A 23,026-nucleotide genomic window follows, 5' to 3' on the forward strand; every position below is an offset into this window, starting at 1 on the left:
CAAGTGCAAAGTATCATTAAAAAAAACTTCGAAAATTTATGATTTTTTTGAGTATGATGATGATGTTTTTTTTTTTTTTTTTTTATTTTATCTCAAAACACCATTTGTAACTCTTATTTTAGGTTGAAACATTCCTGAAGAGTGAAAATCAATATTTCGAGAGGTTTACAAGATAATCGTACATTTTATTTGAAAATCCACCGACAATATTAAAACCGGGTTTAAAGAAAAACAAGTGAACTTTGGAAACCCTCCACCATAGATATACTGACAGGTACATGAAATGAAAATGTAGGGAAAATACCAAAAAGTGGACCTATACCGACGTATGTAAACCATGTTCAAGAAAATTTTGATTTCATCCAACCTGTGCCTATCTTATTATTTCTTCCAAACTTAGTTCAGGTACGAAGATGTGGACTATCGGTCCAGGCTAGGCCTAAATGCGGGTTATAGTTCATGTATAGCTCATTACCGAACCTTACATTCTAGCTTTATCTCGATATCCTCCGCAGGTTAAATGATTACGACAGACTCTTATAACCAAACCCAAAACGCGGAAAAAATTAGATAACTATTTTAATAAAAATAAAAAGGGAGTTATATGGGGACTACCCCAAAAAGGGGGCGAATATAAATAATTTTTGTTAGGGAGATTTGTTACCATATACGACTACAAAATACCAAATTGCAGCGAATTCGGTTGAAAAACGCGCTCAAGAACCCCAAAATACCGAATATTGGGGATACCCTTATATGGGAGCTACCCGAATTCGGTTGAAAAACTCGGTCAAGAACCCCAAAATACCGAAAAATTGGGGGTACCCTTATATGGGAGCTATGCCTAAACGTGGACCGAAATATCCCATCTTCGAACTTGACCTGCCTGCAGACAAAAGACAACCCTATGTAAAATTTCAGCACCCTATCTCAATTCCTTCAGAAAACAGCGTGATTACTACAGACGGACGGACGGAAATGGCTAGATCGTCTTAGAATTTTACCCTGATCAAGAATATATATATATATATATATATACTTTATAGGGTGGAAAATGAATATTTCGATGTGTTACAAACGGTATGACAAAATTAATACATCCTCCATACTATGGTGGAGGGTATACAAACTTAGCTGATCATTAAAAACGCAGCTAGGGGTTTTCTTCTACAATCATAAGCTTTCAAATTTTTGCGATCCCGATTGGATTACTAGTGCTAAAGAGTATAATCGTCATTGAAAAAATTCTAAAAAAGAATTGAAGTCTTGCTATAATCACTTTTTTATTCTGATTTCCTTCACTTCTCTTAGGTGCATTGGTGCGTATACAAGGTGTCACAACGTATACGCCTATGTACTTCAGATAAAATCCCGATTGGTCCAAAAATTTTTGTGCTGCACAGTGTAATTGTCGTTGAAAAATATTTCTAAAACAAAATTGAAGCCTTGCTATAATCACATTTTTATTCTGATTTCCTTCACTTGTTTTAGGTACATTGTTGCGTATACATGGTGTCACAACGTATACGCCTATGTACTTCTGATGGAATCATATTTCAATATTTAAACCAGTAAGTAAAGCCGTAGCGTCTGACTTTTTGCAGAGCTACCTCTCGAGTCTCCGCAAAATTTCGCAATATTTGAGAACATTGTAAACGATACCCCGTTGGTAAAAGTGCATATATCTTAAATTTGGAATTACTTGGGACATGCAACCCTTTAGCAGTGGTTTTAGATCATAGGATGGCAAAAAAAAAAAAAACAACAGCAACAGTTCCTTTTAGGCAATAATATATTGAAAAAAATTCTTACCTGTATAAACAACCACGATGAGACCAATGCCAAACTGCGATTTTGTCCACTAAAACGATAGTGATACGCATAGAAGGCAAAATGATATAAGTAGAAGAATCTGTAAAGATAAGAGGAAACGTATAATTAGAATTATAATTAAGGTTGGAAGATATAAATTGACATTTCCTATTCCTGTTGAATAACAATTTCCTTCCCACTTAATCACATTGACATTTTGAGCAATATCTTCTCAGTGACGGTACATCGATAAAAAACAAATATCGAATAATTATGCCTGACATATTTTTCTGTTAATAAGTCTTCGATATTAAAAACTATATTAACAATTGTGCATTTATTTTTGGCATTTCATATTTTTCGCCGAACAACAGCAGAAATTCCACAGCTTATTAACAACAACAGCGTGATGCGTTTAAAGGACCTCAGAGAATATGAAAAGGAAAATATGCTACAGTAAATTAAAAATATATTGTTTGTTAATACGGTATAAATTGCCTGGGAATAAGGTCAAAAAAGAAGGACGGCTGATGCTAATTACGGACATTATTTTTCGATAGGAAAATGTTGAAAAAAAAACAATTTTTATTTATTAAAAATAAAACAATCGGAATTTAATATTGGGTAAAAATAAAAATAGATTAAATTGGAAGTTATTAAGGAGTCTTTGCCCAAATCATGGATCCACTCGATTTAAAATATGAACCCATTATATAACTGTATTTTGTTCCCTTCAGAACATAATTAAGTAGATTTGCATTAAAAAGTCCATTTCCCCAAAGGTGAAGCAGTCTCTAAAGTATTTCAAAAGCAGTAATAGTCAACTTTGTTCCATTAAACCACAGAGGGAAAAACGCACACAACACATTTTTTCCTCATACATGTATGACATTTAAACACACACATACACATCCACACACACTCTGGAAACATATAAATATTTGGAACAAGAGAATTATATAAACAAAGCCACAAGCAATTCCTGGAATTAAATTGTACATATTGAAATCAAATAAAAAAGCAAGGAAGGAAGGAGGGCGGAAAGAAGGAGGGAGGAAAGCAACCAATGAATTTTACAAAAATACAATACACATATATATGTTACACCTATATTGACAGAATTTGCAGTGTAACAACAGCATCCAGGACTATGTTACACCATATTAAATTTATTTCGAATAAAAATAGAAGAAAAATAAACTACAAATAAAAACGATGTTAAGTTCGTCTTTAATTTAAAACCTATTGGGAGTTTAAACAACTTCAACATAGGACAGAAAATACAATTTTTCAGTTAGGAGGTCTTTTAGACTCTGAAAATCCGAAATTTAAAATTACGGCCACTTTAAGTAGAACTATGGGCCATAGGTGAGCCAAGGAGCCATTGGCATTCTCAAAATCCATTTGTGATCTAGGAAACCATTGTTAAGCTGGAGCGTAATAGGAGAACTATGAAAACATTAGTGGGCTTGGGAGTCATTGGTGAACTAGGGACCCATAGGTGAGTTAAGGAACTGTAGCCGAGGTAGGAACCTCATATTTGAACCAGTTGGGAAAACATTGGCGAAGTAGGGGACTATACTGCGATTTATATATAAACATTTTTTTTGAATGGAATGGATTTCGAGGACTAAAATCAAGCATGGATTTTTAAAGAATATTTTTTCACAGACTAACAACAGGCGTGGATTTTTATACCCCTCACCACACTGCGGTACATGGTATTATGTCTTTGTGCATATGTTTGTAACAGGCAAAAGTAATCGAGATAGACCCATGGTTCCTTTTTAGTAGAATATGTATAGAATCACTTTCTGAGTCGATTTACACTCTTGCACAGAGTACTGACTAGGGTCCAGACTAATGTCTGCGAAGTTTTGTTATAATCGGTTCAGATTTAGGTATAGCTCCCATATATATTTTCGTCCGATCTTTGTGAATGATACACCAAATTCCTAATATTTGTCCCATTGAGACGAAATTTTGCACAGTGTACTGAATTAGGTCAAGATTGATGTCTGCGAAGTTTTGTTAAAATCGGTTCAGATTTATATATAGCTTCCAAATATAGATTTAGATATAGCTCTCATATATAGTTTCGTTCGATTTTTGGTGAATGATACACCAAATGATAAGGTTTGTTGAAATCTATTCTGTTTTTGATATAGGTATTATATTATTACGAAATTTGGCAGAGGGTATTATATTAAATAGAGAGTCGGCCCCGCCCGACTGGATTCTTAAAGAATATATTTTAAAGTACGAAAAAAGAGGCGTGGATTTTTAAAACAATATTTTTTTCAGGGACCAAAACAAGACCTTTTTGAGGGACCAACCAAATAAGGTGTACTATCAGGAAGGCTTACTATTTATTGAAGACATTTTGGAGCACTGCTATCTATTGAAGGGCCACTTGAAAATCTGCTATTTATATATAAACCTCGCGGAAGTCTAAACCTCTTGAAAGTTCAATATTTTTAATTGTTCACTTTCTCAGGAAATTTTAGGGTTCTGTTCACATTTTAAATACAAATCTCAATCTCTATGAAGAAAACGTTTTTTTTTTTTGAGCCTATGAGGGATGCGAGAAGTAATATCCGCTATTTTAAATACCATGTGCTCCTAAAGGAATATTAAATGTAATGGAACACAATTATGGTAACTTTAAAGGCTTCTATCGTCTAAAAAGGCCTTCAAAGGCTTCTATCATGTTAAAGTGAATTTTAAGACCTATAAAGGCTTCTATGAACTAAAATGCATTTTAAGGCATTTAAAGTCTTCTATTTCCTAAAAAGGCGTTAAAAGGCTTCTAACGTCTAAAAAATACATTTTAGGCCTTTACTTAGTGTAATTTTCATGTATGTATTGATGTAGCAGGACATACCGGCAACAGCGGGGCATATACCCCAACACTTAAAAAATACTTTATTGAGTGTAAAAAAACTAAAATCTCGTTGGAATTTGGGCATCGGAAACTCAAAGATATTGCCAGGGAACTAAAAGTTAAAAAGCTTCCTTAAATAACAATATTTTGGCGTTCGATTTTGATTTCTATAAATTTTTCGTAATATTTTTGTATTTTCAACAAAATTAAATATATATTCTCAGCCCACACACACACATATATATATATATATATATATTGGCAAAACAAATGTCATATCGTCATCACCACCATCGAATCCATCCAACGAGTTGTCAATCTCATATATAGCCAATATCAAAAATCAAATTTGCAAAAACAAAATTTCTATTTTCTCCTGCAATCCTTGTCATGCGATTAGACAGCCATCTAATACCAACGCCAATTCCACTCCCTCATTTTTATTGTTATTTCATGGGAATGAAATGACAAATTCATTGTAATGTCCGTGGACATATAATGCGGATACATATGTTATATAGATTTACACACCTGTTTGTGTGTGTAGAGAACACACACACATGTCATCCACACCCATACATGTAATATGAAATGACAAATTCCGCACAATAGCAATGGATGGTTTGTTGATTAGTTTCAATAACACATGGATGATGGATTTAGTTTTTCCTTGAAAGGAAAATTCATTAACATCCTGCAGCAACTTCCATAGGTTGGGAATAATAAAAGCACTATATTATAGGTGATATAAAAATATGCCACAGATTTAAAAGTCAATGAATTCCTATAAAACATTTAAAAAGTGATCCGCAGATAGATAGAAAACTTGATGAGAAGTTGTTTTAAAGGTTGTCATTATGAAGATCTTTTATGTTCTGAGAACCTTTGTCATAGACCGAAAACTCTCAATGGTACTTTGTGTATTGAATACCATATATATGTCTTTTATTTTTCTCAAATTTTCTTTCTGAGTATTCATCAGCCACCACATCGCTGGCTTCGTATGCCTCCCTCCCCTCCTCTCATTGTAGGTGTTGTAATTTTCATAATAATACCCATGAATCCAATAGTGTTAATTATATTCGAAAATGGGGTTTACAAATGGTGGTGACGATGTATGTGTGTGTGTTGGTGAATGCATTTTCAGTATCTTATTGTTCGTTTAAGAAGCTTCCGTCCGCAACCGCATCCTCATCATCATTATCATCAGATACATAATCATCCTCCATATGTCATGGATATGGAAGCAACAGCAACATACGGTGTTAACTAATTACACTTGATTGGTGTAATAAGTGGCTTTTTGGCATGTAAGGAGGGAGGTGGTCCTCCTTTTGATACCACCTACCCCCCATCATCGTATTGACAATGGTAATTTGCAGCTATTGTTGTTGTCATTATATTGTGTCTGTGCGTGTGTGTGTGCGTTGCAGTCAAAGACAAATGCGGTTGATGATGACGAAAAGTTCTTGATGATTTCATTTGAAAGCTGACGGGTTGCGGGGTTCAGCCACCAGATACAGCTACATGCGGAATTATCTTCATTTTAGTGGTTCGTCAATGTAATTATTAAAAGGTTTTAATTATACATGGGGATATCGCATATATGGGAGATTCATTGTGAGAAAATATTTTAAATGAATCCACGCCTATTCTAGGCCTCCAATTTTTTTTTTTTTTTTTTTTTTTTTTGTGAATCCACGCCTATTCTAGGTCTCCAAAAATATACTTTTATGAATCCACGCCTATTCTAGGCCTCCAAAAAATATTCTTGTATGAATCCAAGCCTATTCTAGGCCTTAACAAATATTCTTTAATGAATTCTAGGCCTTAAAAAAATATTTTTTAATAAATCCACGCCTCTGGTAGGCCTAGGAAAAATATTCTTGTATGAATCCACATCTATTCTAGGCCTCCAAAAAATATTCTTGTATGAATCCAAGCCTATTCTAGGCCTTAAAAAAATATTCTTTAATGAATTCTAGGCCTTAAAAAAAATATTTTTTAATAAATCCACGCCTCTGGTAGGCCTAGGAAAAATATTCTTTAATAAATCCACGCCTCTGGTAGGCCTAGGAAAAATATTTTTTAATAAATCCACGCCTCTGGTAGGCCTAGGAAAAATATTCTTTAATAAATCCACGCCTCTGGTAGGCCTAGGAAAAATATTCTTTAATAAATCCACGCCTCTGGTAGGCCTAGGAAAAATATTCTTTAATAAATCCACGCCTCTGGTAGGCCTGGTAGGCCCACGAAAAATTCTTCAATCAATCCACGCCTCTGGTAGGCCTAGGAAAAATATTCTTTAATAAATCCACGCCTCTGGTAGGCCTAGGAAAAATATTCTTTAATAAATCCACGCCTCTGGTAGGCCTAGGAAAAATATTCTTTAATAAATCCACGCCTCTGGTAGGCCTGGTAGGCCCACGAAAAATTCTTCAATCAATCCACGCCTCTGGTAGGCCTAGGAAAAATATTCTTTAATAAATCCACGCCTCTGGTAGGCCTAGGAAAAATATTCTTTAATAAATCCACGCCTCTGGTAGGCCTAGGAAAAATATTCTTCAATAAATCCACGCCTCTGGTAGGCCTAGGAAAAATATTCTTTAATAAATCCACGCCTCTGGTAGGCCTAGGAAAAATATTCTTTAATAAATCCACGCCTCTGGTAGGCCTAGGAAAAATATTCTTTAATAAATCCACGCCTCTGGTAGGCCTAGGAAAAATATTCTTTAATAAATCCACGCCTCTGGTAGGCCTAGGAAAAATATTCTTTAATAAATCCACGCCTCTGGTAGGCCTAGGAAAAATATTCTTTAATAAATCCACGCCTCTGGTAGGCCTAGGAAAAATATTCTTTAATAAATCCACGCCTCTGGTAGGCCTAGGAAAAATATTCTTTAATAAATCCACGCCTCTGGTGGCCTAGGAAAAATATTCTTTAATAAATCCACGCCTCTGGTGGACCTTGGAAAAATATTCTTTAATAAATCCACGCCTCTGGTGGACGTTGGAAAAATATTCTTTAATAAATCCACGCCTCTGGTGGATCTTGGAAAATATTCTTTAATAAATCCACGCCTCTAGTAGGCCTAGAAAAATATTCTCTAATAAATCCACGCCTCTGGTAAGCTTTGAAAAAATATTCTTTAATAAATCCACGCCTATGGTAGGCCTTTGGTACCCCTTGAAAAAATATTTTTTTTAATAAATCTACGTCTTTGATAGACCTTGAACAAATATTCTTTAATAAATCCACGCGTTTGGTTGGCCTAAAAAAATATTCTTTAATAAAACCAGGCCTAGTCAAGGATTCAAAATATATTTTCTAAAAAATCCACACCTGTTTTGGCCTTTGAAAATATATCCTTTAAAAATTACTGAAAGTCCTTCAAAATGATTAAATTCCTTGATAACTCTTCCATCCCTACTGCTTATCTTAATTTATCTCCTCCCACGGTCCATCTACTAATTTGAATATCCCCATATGCCTATATCCGTCTCATTTATCCTTCTATTCCCTTGGCCATTGACCATATGCTAAGTATTTATCAATTACTTTTTGTGGCGCTTTTTTTGGCTAGTATACCATGATGATGATTCCTTCAAATCCAGTTATTCATTCATTCATCCATAACGAAACGAAGCACTTCGACGTGTAAAGGAAACTGCTAAAAGAATGTGTCGAATATTTTGATTATTCAAATTCGACTTGAATTTATTTCAATCTGTACGAGTTGGGGGGAGGGAAAAAATCACACACACGTCACTCCTCATCAGCTAAAAAGGAGCAAAAGCTGCTGGGTTGGCTGACTGGATGGATGCCTGGAAAATCGTTTGGCTGATAGTTGAGCATAATGGGATGTGAAAAACATTTACACATCATAAATCCTTCTCAACCACATCCTTTTGGCTGGCTGTCATTATATTATACACTTACATCTAAATGTAGTTGAATAAGATTGCTTCTGAGATTTGTAACCAATACCACCAAGGCTGGCACAGTGGTTCAGTAATTTTTTTAAAGGTGTAGATTTTTTAAAGAAATAAAATATTTTTGAAGGACCCAAACAAAGCGTGAATTTAAATATTTTTCCAGGACTCTAATAAGGCAAGGATTTAAAAAAAAATACAGACAGAAGAGATATTCTATTGATAGATCTGTACAGACCTTCTATGGACAGAAGACCCTCCAGAAGCCTTCCATAAAAATAAGTCCACGCTGAGGCCTCGTATGGTTTCCAGACCCTCCAGAGGAACTTGAAACTTTTCATGAAGAGTTCTCGTTGCTAGAAGCCCATGAAACCACTGTTGAATAGAAACACTTGTCTTTGTCACTAAGTAAGTTATGGAGTACGACAAAGCGAACGATGTTGATGATGACACACGACGAACACCAACATCAGCAACAACAACGACGACGACATTCATTGACATTTTTATGTTTTGTCGTCTATGTCAATGTTTGCTCTGCTGCTGCAGCTGTCATTTTGTTTTTACGCAACATTAGGTTTTTTTGTAACAACAACGAAAGAAAGTAGGAGAACATAGAAGAAGGATTCATGGTAATGGATTCGAAGGAGTGCGAACAACAACAGCAACAACCACACCAAACTGAATGCTCCAAGAGAATTCGCTTAAGCAGAAAACAAAATACAAAATGACTGTCAATGTAATTAGAAAATTGAAATGAAATATTTTCATCTGCAGGGTGGGTGGTTGGAATGGAATGGAACAACATCATCTTCTGATAAAGAATATCCTTTGGCACACACACACAGGCAGCAAGCAAGCAAGATGTTTCTGACCGTCGTGGAGGCTACACATCTGGTCACCAAGATAAATGGTTCCCATGAGACGACAAACAAAAAAAAATAGAATAGGATTCTGTTGATATTCCCACCCATAAATATGTAAATCGGAAATGTTTTTCAATTGTAAATGTCAATTTGCTTAGTACGTCCTCCGTCGTCCACTTACAAGAATTTGTTGGAAATTTAAACAAAAAAGGATTGTTTTTTTATGAACTGTTAAAATGTTTCTTTATGAACTGTGAAAAAAAGGTTTGTGTGGAGGCGTTTATTTTCGGAAGAAAGAAGAACATCATGATAAATTTGAAGGGGATTAGAAAAAAATCTATTTAATTTCTGTGTAGGAGGTGGTGGCTCAAAACAAAACAGGTTTCATTGTAAACTAACATCCTTAAAAGCATTGCTCTCCAAGAATTGATAAACACGGAGATTTAGAACTTTTTAGAAATGTTCTGCAGGTTTTTAACAAAATTAACTTTTAATGCCTTAGAACACCACATTTAGGCCTTGAAAAACTACTATTTAAAAAATCCACGCCTTGGGTAGGCATTGAAAAACTACTATTTAAAAAATCCACGCCTTGGGTAGGCATTGAAAAACTACTATTTAAAAAATCCACGCCTTGGGTAGGCATTGAAAAACTACTATTTAAAAAATCCACGCCTTGGGTAGGCATTGAAAAACTACTCTTTAAAAAATCCACGCCTTGGGTAGGCCTTGAAAAAATATTCTTTAAAAAATCCACGCCTTGGGTAGGCCTTGAAAAAATATTCTTTAATAAATCCACGCCTTGGGTAGGCCTTGAAAAAATATTCTTTAAAAAATCCACGCCTTGGGTAGGCCTTGAAAAAATATTCTTTAATAAATCCACGCCTTGGGTAGGCCTTGAAAAAATATTCTTTAATAAATCCACGCCTTGGGTAGGCCTTGAAAAAAATATTCTTTAATAAATCCACGCCTTGGGTAGGCCTTGAAAAAATATTCTTTAATAAATCCACGCCTTGGGTAGGCCTTGAAAAAATATTCTTTAATAAATCCACGCCTTGGGTAGGCCTTGAAAAAATATTCTTTAAAAATCCACGCCTTGGATAGGGGTAGGCCTTGGGTAGGCCTTGAAAAAATATTCTTTAATAAATCCACGCCTTGGGTAGGCCTTGAAAAAATATTCTTTAATAAATCCACGCCTTGGGTAGGCCTTGAAAAAATATTCTTTAAAAAATCCACGCCTTCTAGGCCTTGAAAAAATATTCTTTAATAAATCCACGCCTTGGGTAGGCCTTGAAAAAATATTCTTTAATAAATCCACGCCTTGGGTAGGCCTTGAAAAAATATTCTTTAATAAATCCACGCCTTGGGTAGGCCTTGAAAAAATATTCTTTAATAAATCCACGCCTTGGGTAGGCCTTGAAAAAATATTCTTTAATAAATCCACGCCTTGGGTAGGCCTTGAAAAAATATTCTTTAATAAATCCACGCCTTGGGTAGGCCTTGAAAAAATATTCTTTAATAAATCCACGCCTCATTTAGGCCTTGAAAAAATATTCTTTAATAAATCCACGCCTTGGGTAGGCCTTGAAAAAATATTCTTTAATAAATCCACGCCTTGGGTAGGCCTTGAAAAAATATTCTTTAATAAATCCACGCCTTGGGTAGGCCTTGAAAAAATATTCTTTAATAAATCCACGCCTTGGGTAGGCCTTGAAAAAATATTCTTTAATAAATCCACGCCTTGGGTAGGCCTTGAAAAAATATTCTTTAATAAATCCACGCCTTGGGTAGGCCTTGAAAAAAATAATAAATCCACGCCTTTAATAAATCCACGCCTTGGGTAGGCCTTGAAAAAATATTCTTTAATAAATCCACGCCTTGGGTAGGCCTTGAAAAAATATTCTTTAATAAATCCACGCCTTGGGTAGGCCTTGAAAAAATATTCTTTAATAAATCCACGCCTTGTATGGACGGACCCTTAAAAAAATATTCTTTAATAAAATATTCTTGGATAGGCCTTGGGTAGGCCTTGAAAAAATATTCTTTAATAAATCCACGCCTTGGGTAGGCCTTGAAAAAATACTCGTTAAAAATCCACGCCTTGGATAGGCCTTGAAAAACTACTCTTTAAAAAATCCACGCCTAGGGTAGGCCTTGAAAAAATATTCTTTATAAAATCCACGCCTAGGGTAGGCCTTGAAAAAATATTCTTTAAAAAATCCACGCCTAGGGTAGGCCTTGAAAAAATATTCTTTAAAAAATCCACGCCTAGGGTAGGCCTTGAAAAAATATTCTTTAAAAAATCCACGCCTTGGGTAGGCCTTTAAAAAATATTCTTTAAAAATCCACGCCTAGGGTAGGCCTTGAAAAAATATTCTTTAAAAAATCCACGCCTAGGGTAGGCCTTGAAAAAATATTCTTTAAAAAATCCACGCCTAGGGTAGGCCTTGAAAAAATATTCTTTAAAAAATCCACGCCTAGGGTAGGCCTTGAAAAAATATTCTTTAAAAAATCCACGCCTAGGGTAGGCCTTGAAAAAATATTCTTTAAAAAATCCACGCCTAGGGTAGGCCTTGAAAAAATACTCTTTAAAAAATCCACGCCTAGGGTAGGCCTTGAAAAAATATTCTTTAAAAAATCCACGCCTAGGGTAGGCCTTGAAAAAATATTCTTTAAAAAATCCACGCCTAGGGTAGGCCTTGAAAAAATATTCTTTAAAAAATCCACGCCTAGGGTAGGCCTTGAAAAAATATTCTTTAAAAAATCCACGCCTAGGGTAGGCCTTGAAAAAATATTCTTTAAAAAATCCACGCCTAAAAATGGATATCCAGTAGAACATAAATCTCTGGCTATTAATTCGTCAACAAAGAGTCATTGGACTTCATCTCATGTCGGAAAATGTATATTCAAGGCCTGGAAATTAGGCCTCCATCTGGTCTATATGGACTTTCTGACCTTATCGTCAATGAAAATACCCTGGTCTCCAGATTTTCTTTAATGTTTCAATGGTATTAAGCTAGGCCACCAAGAATATCTGACCCGTGACTCCTCTGTAATTAATCTCTGATCATCAGCTCATCTGTAGAGGCCTTGGGCTACATAACCATTTACTTTCCAAATGGTTATTGACTATCAAATTTCATTCGTTTTAATCGGATACCTCATCCATTTTTCAATTGAAAAATTAGTTTTTATTCGAAAAATTTAAATAAACTTTTTATCAAAACTACCTCAAAAACCTGGCCAACAACAAACCAAACCATTTACCCACTTGTTGTTGATGTTGTCTTTAGTTTTTTGTTATATAATTTATTTTGCAAATTAACTTAGTGTCGGTTTCATTGGTTATAAAAGCTTTAGCTCCCCAAAGGCAACGACTAAGGATACTACAATTCTATTCCATTGCACAACTCCAAGCACTTGCCAATATTAAGTCAAGTGTTTGGAATTGTAAGGTACTACTGCTCTACACTACTCGTAACATAGATCTTCTATCTCCCTCATGGTCAAAAGCGGAAGGACGAAGTAATGATTAAATAAACGAACGTAACACCACGATTTGTATAAAACGACGACGACGATGACGACGGTGGTGGACGACAAATAACAAACTTCGGAATAAAGACCCTGAAGACAAGTGGTTACAAAAAAAAGTAGGAACTGGGAGAAAAAGTTGGCAATACTAGAAAAACATAAAAAACACAAAGAAAGACCTGCAAGAAAATAGGACACCATCCCGAAACCGTCATCATCCTCACCCTTGTAACGGATACCGAGTAATATGAGAAGGAAAGAAACTAGTCTATCAAAGAGGAGTCCAATAAAAAACCAGTAAGGAAAGTAGTAAAGTCGGACGGGGCCGACTATATGATACCCTTCACCACTATGGGTATATTAAACAGGACTATTAACATGAAATTGGTTGAAATAAAATGTGATATTTATCTAAATGTGAATCTTCCTAGATCTATTCATAAAGTATGTAAATCGACTTCAAACAAATATAAACATTTCATCCGTTGGGCTATGTCTGTACTTCTAGAAAACGCAAATACGTAATTCTATGCTCAATTTTGTAAGTTGTGCAAAAATGTATGTCAATCTGACTACATGAGGAGTTTGATGCCCAATTTACTTGAAATCTGGCGAAAATATATATGGAAGCTCTATCCAAATATTAAGCGATTTCAAACAAACATGTCACAGGTTAGGTTATAGTAATTTCAGAACGTTTTGTTCCTATCAAGCTATTGGTTCCTTGGTGCGTCAATTACTTAAAATCAATCTATAATAAAATAGAGCTATATCTATATCTGGACCGATTTTCACGAAACAAGGCAGACATCACTCTAGGCTCAATTCAGTACGTTATGCCAAATTTCGTGCAAATCGAAAGATATATTGCGACTTTGGGGCACCATATACCGACTTTGGGCACCATGCCAAATTTCGTGCAAATCGAAGGATACGTTATATACTTAAAATCAATCTATAATAAAAGGGAGCTATATCTATATGTGGACCGATTTTCACGAAAGAAGGCAGACATCACTCTAGGCTCAATTCAGTACGTTATGCCAAATTTCGTGCAAATCGAAAGATATATTGCGACTTTGGGGCACCATTTACATGAAATCGGACGAAACTATATATGGGAGCTATATAGAAATCTAGACCGATTTTCTCGAAACTTGGCAGACATCTCTCTAGGCTCATTTCAGTACGTTATGCCAAATTTCGTGCAAATCGAAGGATATATAGGGACTTTGGTCCACCATTTACATGAAATCGGACGAAACTATATATGGGAGCTATATCTAAATCTGGACCGATTTTCTCGAAACTTGGCAGACATCTCTCTAGGCTCATTTCAGTACGTTATGCCAAATTTCGTGCAAATCGAAGGATATATAGGGACTTTGGTCCACCATTTACATAATCGGACGAAACTATATATGGGAGCTATATAGAAATCTGGACCGATTTTCTCGAAACTTGGCAGACATCACTCTAGGCTTAATTCATTACGTTATGCCAAATTTCGTGCAAATCGAAAGATATATTGGGACTTTGGGGCACCATTTACATGAAATCGGACGAAACTATATATGGGAGCTATATAGAATTCTGGACCGATTTTCTCAAAACTTGGCAGACATCTCTCTAGGCTCATTTCAGTACGTTATGCCAAATTTCGTGCAAATCGAAGGATATATAGGGACTTTGGTGCACCATATACATGAAATCGGACGAAACTATATATGGGAGCTATATCTAAATCTGAACCGATTTTCTCGAAACTTGGCACACATCATTCTGGACCTAATTCAGTACTCTATGCAAAATTTCGTGCAAATCGAAGGATATAGAAGGACTTTGGTGCCCCATTTACCTTAAATCGGACGAACCTATATATGGGAGCTATATCTAAATCTGAACCGATTTTCTCGAAACTTGGCATACATCGTTCTGCACCTAATTCAGTACTCTATGCCAAATTTCATGCAAATTGAAAGATATAAAGGGACTTTGGTGCCCCATTTACCTTAAATCGGACGAAAATATATATGGGAGCTATATCTAAATCTGAACCGATTTTTATGAAATTTTACACACATCATTCTAGACCTAATTCATTACGCTGTGCCAAATTTCGTGCAAATCGAATGATATATAGGGACCGTTTACATTAAATCGGACGAAAATATATATGGGAGCTATATCTAAATCTGAACCGATTTTTCCCAATTTCAATAGGGTTCGTCCTTGGGCCAAATAAGTGACTTGTGCCAAATTTCATCCAAATCGGATCATAAATGCGACCTGTACTTTGTTTACAATTTAACATCTACAGACAGACGGACAGACGGACGGACGGACATGCATAAATCGACTCAGAAAGTGATTCTATGCATATTCTCCAAAAGGAACCATGTGTCATATATGCAACATATGCACAAAGACATAATACCCTGTACCACAGTGTGGTGAAGGGTATAAATATGAAACTAAGGTAGGGCAACTATGAAATGGGTCATTTATTTATAGTTTAAACAAACAGTTTTCCCCAATTGATACTACCACCCCCCCCCCCTATAAAGGGGGAAAGACGTCATTCATACCCACGTTTATGAATATATGAATGGAAATAATAGAAAAAATAAATAATAATAATACACAGAAGTACTTGTCACATAAGTGTTTCTAATTCCCCCAAAGTATTGCATATGATGACCCATTACCTGTTCGATGTAGAAGAACGATTACAGTTATTGTTAGTAACGGAGAGGGGGATAAAGCTTTTAAATTTAAAATATTCTGAATTAAAAAACGTATATAACATATAAATAAGGACAGGCAGATTACGGCAGTTCGGCTATAGCTCAGGGTATATAAGAGGCGTGGATTTTTAAAAGAAAACAAAATCAGGCAACAAAAGAAGCGTAGATTAAAAAATACTTTTTCAGGGTCAGTATGAGGTGGGGATTTTTTAATGAAATGTGTAGCGTCTCAATGAGGGGTGAATTTGTTAAAGAATATTTTTCTGGGCCCATAAGAGGCGTTTGATACTGTAGTTCTCGTTATGGAAAACCCTAAACAGTCTTATCGGAATCCAAGAAGAACATAGTGGGAGAAATTTACGGACCTAACGAACTCCCAGCTGACTCATAATAGAAACTTAGGAACAGCTGTGGAAGTCAAAGGGGCCATGGACAATCTAACGGACGTTCTTCTTAGATGCCATAATGAATCCTGTCCGCTTACATACCCTGGGGAAAAAAATCTCAGTCAGTGTGGTAGAACAAGGAACTTGGTGAGCTCAGGTGAGACGACTGTACAACAGGGCGCATAAATCTAAACTCGACATTGATAAAACGCGCAAAGAAAAAGTCTTGGATAAATTTCTGTGAGTCGATAGAAGGAGTCAACGACGCTGCTAGGTTTCGAAGGCTACTATCCAAGGATCCGAAGTCCATCGGAAGTATCAAGAAGCAGGTTGGAGCGTGGACGGACTCTGGTTCTGAGACTTTTAATTTCCTAGCTGAGACTCATTTCCCAGGTTGCAAAGATATATCGACGGTGAAAGTGATGACACTCAGCCTTTTGTGACTCCGGATTTGGATCTCATTGGCAATGTGGTTAACAGAAATAAGATACGATGGGCAGTCAATACATTCAAACCGTATACATCGCCAGGACCAGATGGAATCTTACCGGCGATGCTTCAATTTGTCTCGCCAAGTATATATATATGATCCTTGAGAGGATCTATACGGCGTGTTTGACTCTCTCATATGTTCCGGATCTATGGAACGAGGTCACTTACATTCCCAAAGCGGGGAAACCAAGCCACTCTGCACCAAAGGACTATAGACCCATTAGCTTATAATCCTTTCTCCTCAAGACTCTCGAAAGACTGATCTCAGCAACTCACAACACGCATACATATAGGTCAAGTCTGTAGAATCTGCACTGCACGAGGTGGTAGGGTACATTGAGAGGAATATGGAAAATTCAAATTTTACGTTGGCCGCCTTCCTAGATATAGAGGGGAGCCTTTAACAACCAGCAGAATTATAAATTCAAGTGTGGGGGATACAAAAATCAGGAAAACGGTAACTAGAGGCACACCTCAGGGAGGGGTGTTCTCACAGTTACTATGGCTATTGGTAATTAATAATATACTGATGGAACTGGACGGGAATAATATCAAATATTGTAGCTTATGCTGACGACGTGGTGATATTGATTTCCGGAAATTTTCCGTCAACAATCTCGGAGCTTATACAAAGAGCCTTACTAACGGTGTCGCTTTGGGCCAGGGCTAAACAGCAGAATTATAAATTCTAGTGTGGGGGATACAAAAATCAGGAAAACGGTAACTAGAGGCACACCTCAGGGAGGGGTGCTCTCACAGTTACTATGGCTATTGGTAATTAATAATATACTGATGGAACAGGACGGGAAGGGTATGAAAGTTGTAGCTAATGCTGACGACGTGGTAATATTGATTTCCGGAAAATTTCCGCTAACAATTTCGAAGCTTATGCAAAGAGCCTTACTATCGGTGTCGCTTTGGGCCAAGGCGAATGACCTTGGTGTAAATCCAACAAAGACAAAACTGGTAATGTTCACTTGGAAGCGTAAGCTCGGCGTTTTTGCTCCACCAACACTGGATGGAGTGCAACTTCATCTATCTCCTGAAGCAAATTACCTTGGTACCATCCTGGACTGTCAACTACGATGGAATAGGAACGCTGAGGAACGGGCGAAGAGAGGGCTGAGTGCACTCTATGCTTGCAAAAACTCCATTGGAAAAAGCTGGGGGCTAAAACCATCGACTATACACTGGTTGTATAACACTGTGGTAAGGCCCATCATATCCTATGGTTCTCTTGTGTGATGGAACTGTCTGCGCCACAAGTCGACATGCAGTAAATTAGATAAGGTACAAAGAGCCGCCTCGATTTTAGTTACAGGAGCCAGCAGGAGTACGCCACAAGAAGCCCTGATTGCAATGCTGAATTTTAGGCCCCAGGGCCTCAGCATTAATTGTCATGCCGCGCGTAGCGCCCTAAGGCTGCACGAACAAAACCTATGACAAAGTTGTACCTTTGGGCATTTCCGTATCTTGATCGAGCCAGGTATGACATTGACTAAGCGACTTTACATCGCCAGTCCTGAGATTTGACGATGTAGATGTCGTTATTCCTAGAAGACTAGAACCGAAGTAACCCTCCTCTGGACGGTCTGGCCTTCTATACAGACAGATCCAAGATGGAAGAAGGTACATGGGCGGCAGTCTACTATGAAAGGCTCGGCCTTGAGTTAACCTACAAGCTGGATTGCAACTGTAGTGTTTTCCAAGCTGAAATCTTTGCAATTTGGAAGGCAGCGGAATTGTTAAAATGCAGAGGTCGTTGAACCGCTGACTATCTTCGTGAATAGTCAAGCGGCTCTTAAAGCCATCAAATCTTGTTATATCAAATCTAAGGCCGTCCTCAAGTGTAGAGCAACTTTGGAAGAACTTACTTACAGCTATCGGTTGGGTTGGGTACCAGGCCATTGTGACATCTTGGGTAATGAAAGAGCGGATCTCAATCCACAGGAAAAAAAAAAACACCCATATGTCATATTTACCGGAATTTTGAGGCGTTCTTCGACAAAAGAGCCTATGAACTTTGGCACAACGAACCTAGGTGCAACGTGTCAAGATCCATTTGGCCGACTCTGTCTATCAAAAGAACGCATTCACTGCTGAACCTGAGCAAAGCAATATCAGGGCTTTTACTAATAAATTGGATCTTGATGAAATTGATTACTGGATCTTTATGCAATTGATTACTGTAGTCTCATGCGGCACGCTCATTTTGACAAGTCTTAGCTTCTTCTCAACAAGGAGATCTAATCTACAGCACGATTAGAAACTAAAGTGGTTGGGAATGCAACATCTTCCGTGTCACTGTCCAGCCCTGGCTTACAGGCAGCACGGACCTAACGGTCTCTCCTTTATTGGATACTTTTGTAGGAAACCCGATTTTTCCTTTTTCCCACTATTTGTATGTGTTACTAGAACAGCAACAATCAACCCCAACACTCCTCCACTTCGACAGTGTGGTCTGTCATATCCTCCTCCACCTCTCACTCCCTCAACGAATGTGAATATTCAAAAAAAAGTGATATACTTGATAACAAGGACTTGTTGTTTTTCGCTTGGCCACCACTCATAACATCATCATTTAAGTCAACATATTTTGAAACTTATTCACACACACACACAAAAGCGCACACTCACCCACACAAACACACATGTACATAACTTCCAGCCAACTAATAATTCCATGGCAAAAAAAAAGTGGAAATGTGAATTGGCACTCAAAGCCGAATTGGGGGGAAATTGGAAGTAGCCATGAAGACGATGAATTGGTTGGGTTGGGAGTGCCGGAGAGAATATTTGTTTTCTCTTTTGTTTTGTTTTCCGGTGGAACCCAACCATTAGCAAACATTTAAATAAGCACTTTTATAAACAGAATCAAAAACAGGCAACAATGGTTGACTGGCTGGCAAAGTGACTGTATGACTGACTGGCTGACCAACCACCAAAGTCTAACGTCCAAACAAACAACAAAGACAGAGCAACCACAGCAACTACAGCAACAACAACAAAAGCAAAACATTATCGAACAACATAACATAAAACAGCAATAATATAAATTGATTAGAAGAACAACAACGACGATGACGAAAAAGCAACAATGCCGAGCAAGCTCTTGGGGGATACTACTGTAGCTGGGTAAAGAAGAAAAAAAAACCATAGCATCGGGATACAACAGGAAATAGGCCATACAAACATGGCTGTTAAACAACCACGGCTATCGGTCGTTCGGTGGGTCGTATTCATCCAATTTAACAAATAGAAAACATAAACACAGGCCAACAGCAACAACAACATTATGTTTTCCTTTTCCGGGAAATGTGATTGGGTGTGTGCGTTTGGTGGTGAGGAGATGCGGGTGTTATTAATTTTAAATCGATCCGCAAAGTTAGTTCTAGTTATTTAAAAAAAACAGAAACCTGTAACATTAAAATTCACTTAAATGTTTGATTTTTTGGTAGAGAAAGTAATGTGTGGGGCAGATGTTCATATTTAGAGATACTCGATTTTTATACCCTCTTGAAAGTGTGAAATATTAAAAGGAGTGAACCGACCATACCATATCCAACTAAGAGAAGAGTTGTGATGGGGTTGTTCCGGTAAGACATAAACGAAACCTGGAAAATTTTTTTAAAATTAAAATTAAAATTTTTTTATATTAGTCCTTAATACAATATTCTTTAAAAATGTCTGCCTTGTATTGGTCCTTGATATTCTTTAAACCAGTAACGAAAGTAGTAAAGTCGGACGGGGCGACTATATAATACCCTACACCACTTTGGGTATATTCAACAGATGAATCCTAGCAGACGTCGCATTTTTAAAGGACCAGTAAAATGAAATTGGATCCATAAACATGTCATTCTGCAACCGATACTAAATTTTTCATTTGGTCAGATATAGAAGCTATATCTAAATCTGAACCGATTTTTACGAAACTTAACACACATCATTCTAGATATAATTCATTGCGCTGTGCCATATTTCGTGCGAATCGAAAGATATTAAGGGACTTTTGTACACCATTTACCTTAAATCGGACGAAAATATATATGTGAGCTATATCTAAATCTGAACCGATTTTAACGAAACGTAATACCCATCATTCTAGACCTAATTCATTATGCTGTTCCAAATTTCGTAAAAGTCGAAAGACCATAACATTACATTTACATTACATCGGGCGGAAATATATATGGGATCTATATCGAAATCTGAACCGATTCTCAGGAAACTTAACACAAATCATTCTAGACCTGTTTCATTATACAGTGTCAAATTTCGTGCAAATCGAAAGATATTAAGGGACTTTGGTACACCTTTTACCTTAAATCGGACGAAAATATATATGTGACCTATATCTAAATCTGAACCGATTTTCAGGAAACTTAACACACATCATTCTAATGAATTCATTATGCTGTTCCAAATTTCGTAAAAATCGAAAGACATTACATTTACATTACATCGGGCGGAAATATATATGGGAACTATATCTAAATCTGAACCGATTTTCAGAAAACTTAACACACATCAGTCTAGACCTAATTCATTACCCTATGCCAAATTTCGTGCAAATCGAAAGATATATAGGAACTTTGGTGCACCAATAACAATAAATCGGACGAAAACATATATGGGAGCTATATCTAAATCTGAACCGATTTTCAGGAAACTTAACACACATCATTCTAGACCTAATTCATTACACTGTGCCAAATTTCGTGCAAATCGAAAGCTATATAGGGACATTGGTGCACCATTTACATTAAATCGGACGAAAACATATATGGGAGCTATATCTAAATCTGAACCGATTTTTCCCAATTTCAATAGGGTTCGTCCTTGGGCCAAATAAGTGACCTTTGCCAAATTTCATCCAAATCGGATCATAAATTCGACCTGTACTTTGTTCACAAAAATACATGGACGGACGGACATGCGTAAATCGACTCAGAAAGTGATTCTATCCATATTCTCAAAAGGAACCATGTGTCTATCTCGTCTCCTTTTGCCTGATACAAACATATGCACAAAGACATAATACGCTGTACCACAGCGTGGTGAAGGGTATAAAAATGCACGCCTTATATTAGTCTGTAAAAAATATTCTTTAAAAAATAGAGACCTATTTTAGTCCATCAAAAAAAATTATTTACCAAATAGAGCCCTTATTTAGCCCTTGAAAAAAAATTCTTTAAAAAATCCACGTCTTGTATTGGTTCTTGAAAATTTTTTCTTTAAAAAACTAAGCCTTGTATAGGTCCTTGAAAAAAATATTCTTTAAAAAATCCACGCCTATTTTAGCCCTTGAAAAAATATTCTTTAAAAATCCAACCCTATTTTAGTCTTTTAAACAATTTCATTTAATAAATCCTTGAAAAAATATTCCTTACAAATTTGTTATCCTTTTATAGAAAACGTATCATATCTTCAATACAACCTCATATATAACATTTGATTATTTACCCTCTACAAATATTCAATAACACATTCGAAAAAATCATCTACCGTGAAAATTGTTAACCGCATAGCAGAATTTCATATCAAACCAATACCATAATGACAACACCAACACAAACCCAATTGTAACCACAACACAAACTTAATGAAACATTAATGAGAGAGATATGGCGAAACTTTAAAAGTGCCGACAATAATGCTATGCTTCGACACTCGCAAGGAATCCTTTGAGGTTGACTGGCCGGGCGGTTTTATTATGAAAAAGGGACACGCGCGGTTAATTTTATTGCGGCCAGCAATAAAGTTGACTAATTGTGTAACCTTTTCCTCCACCTTCCCCCACCACAATAATTTCCTTTTCTTTCCCCATCCAACATAATGAGCCAGAAAATTATAACAGATTTTAAAATAAATTAGCCCGACTGTTATGCAGTAAAGCGTTTGCTTAGTGACCTTGGATAAGTTGTAATATATTTTAGAAAAACAAAAAAATCCATAGGATCTCCATGTCCCCTCCCTCCGTCCACCACTCTCCATTTGTTGTTAACATTAATTATTCATTTGCCTATAAATGTGGAATTACCAGTCCCCGCTGCTCCTCAAAAGTCTTTAAATCCTCAATGTTTTCGAATTGGCCATTTAATAGTCGTTTAACTGTTAATGACTCTTCTTCTTCTTCATTTTGATGTCTTCCTTTACACCATCCATCCTGAGTTACATATTTAATCAGCTTTTAAAATCACCACGCCATGTAGTCCATCATCATATTGGGTTCCTTTAAATGATGAAGATGGCGACGATACCATCCCGATGATGTTTTTGATGTCTGTTAATTGCTACCCGGTTTCAATTTCAATGAATAATTCATTGATTATTGTGCGGGAAGTGGTGGTGGTGGGAGGGTGTGGGTAT

General features: G+C 36.5%; 1 protein-coding gene across 1 annotated transcript in view; it reads right to left on the bottom strand.

Annotated features, from left to right (window-relative positions):
• Positions 1 to 23,026, bottom strand: part of LOC133337461 (membralin) — a 43,245-nt gene that overhangs the window by 9,928 nt on the left and 10,291 nt on the right. Inside the window, exon 11 of the mRNA XM_061545680.1 lies at positions 1,813 to 1,912. Coding sequence (XP_061401664.1) covers positions 1,813 to 1,912 — 100 coding nt within the window. The remainder of the gene's footprint in view (positions 1 to 1,812; positions 1,913 to 23,026) is intronic.

The sequence above is a fragment of the Musca vetustissima genome, unplaced genomic scaffold (genome assembly GCF_032173495.1).
Source record: "Musca vetustissima isolate MV318-11 ecotype Yass unplaced genomic scaffold, APGP_CSIRO_Mvet_v1 utg10921, whole genome shotgun sequence".
NCBI lineage: Eukaryota > Metazoa > Arthropoda > Insecta > Diptera > Muscidae > Musca > Musca vetustissima.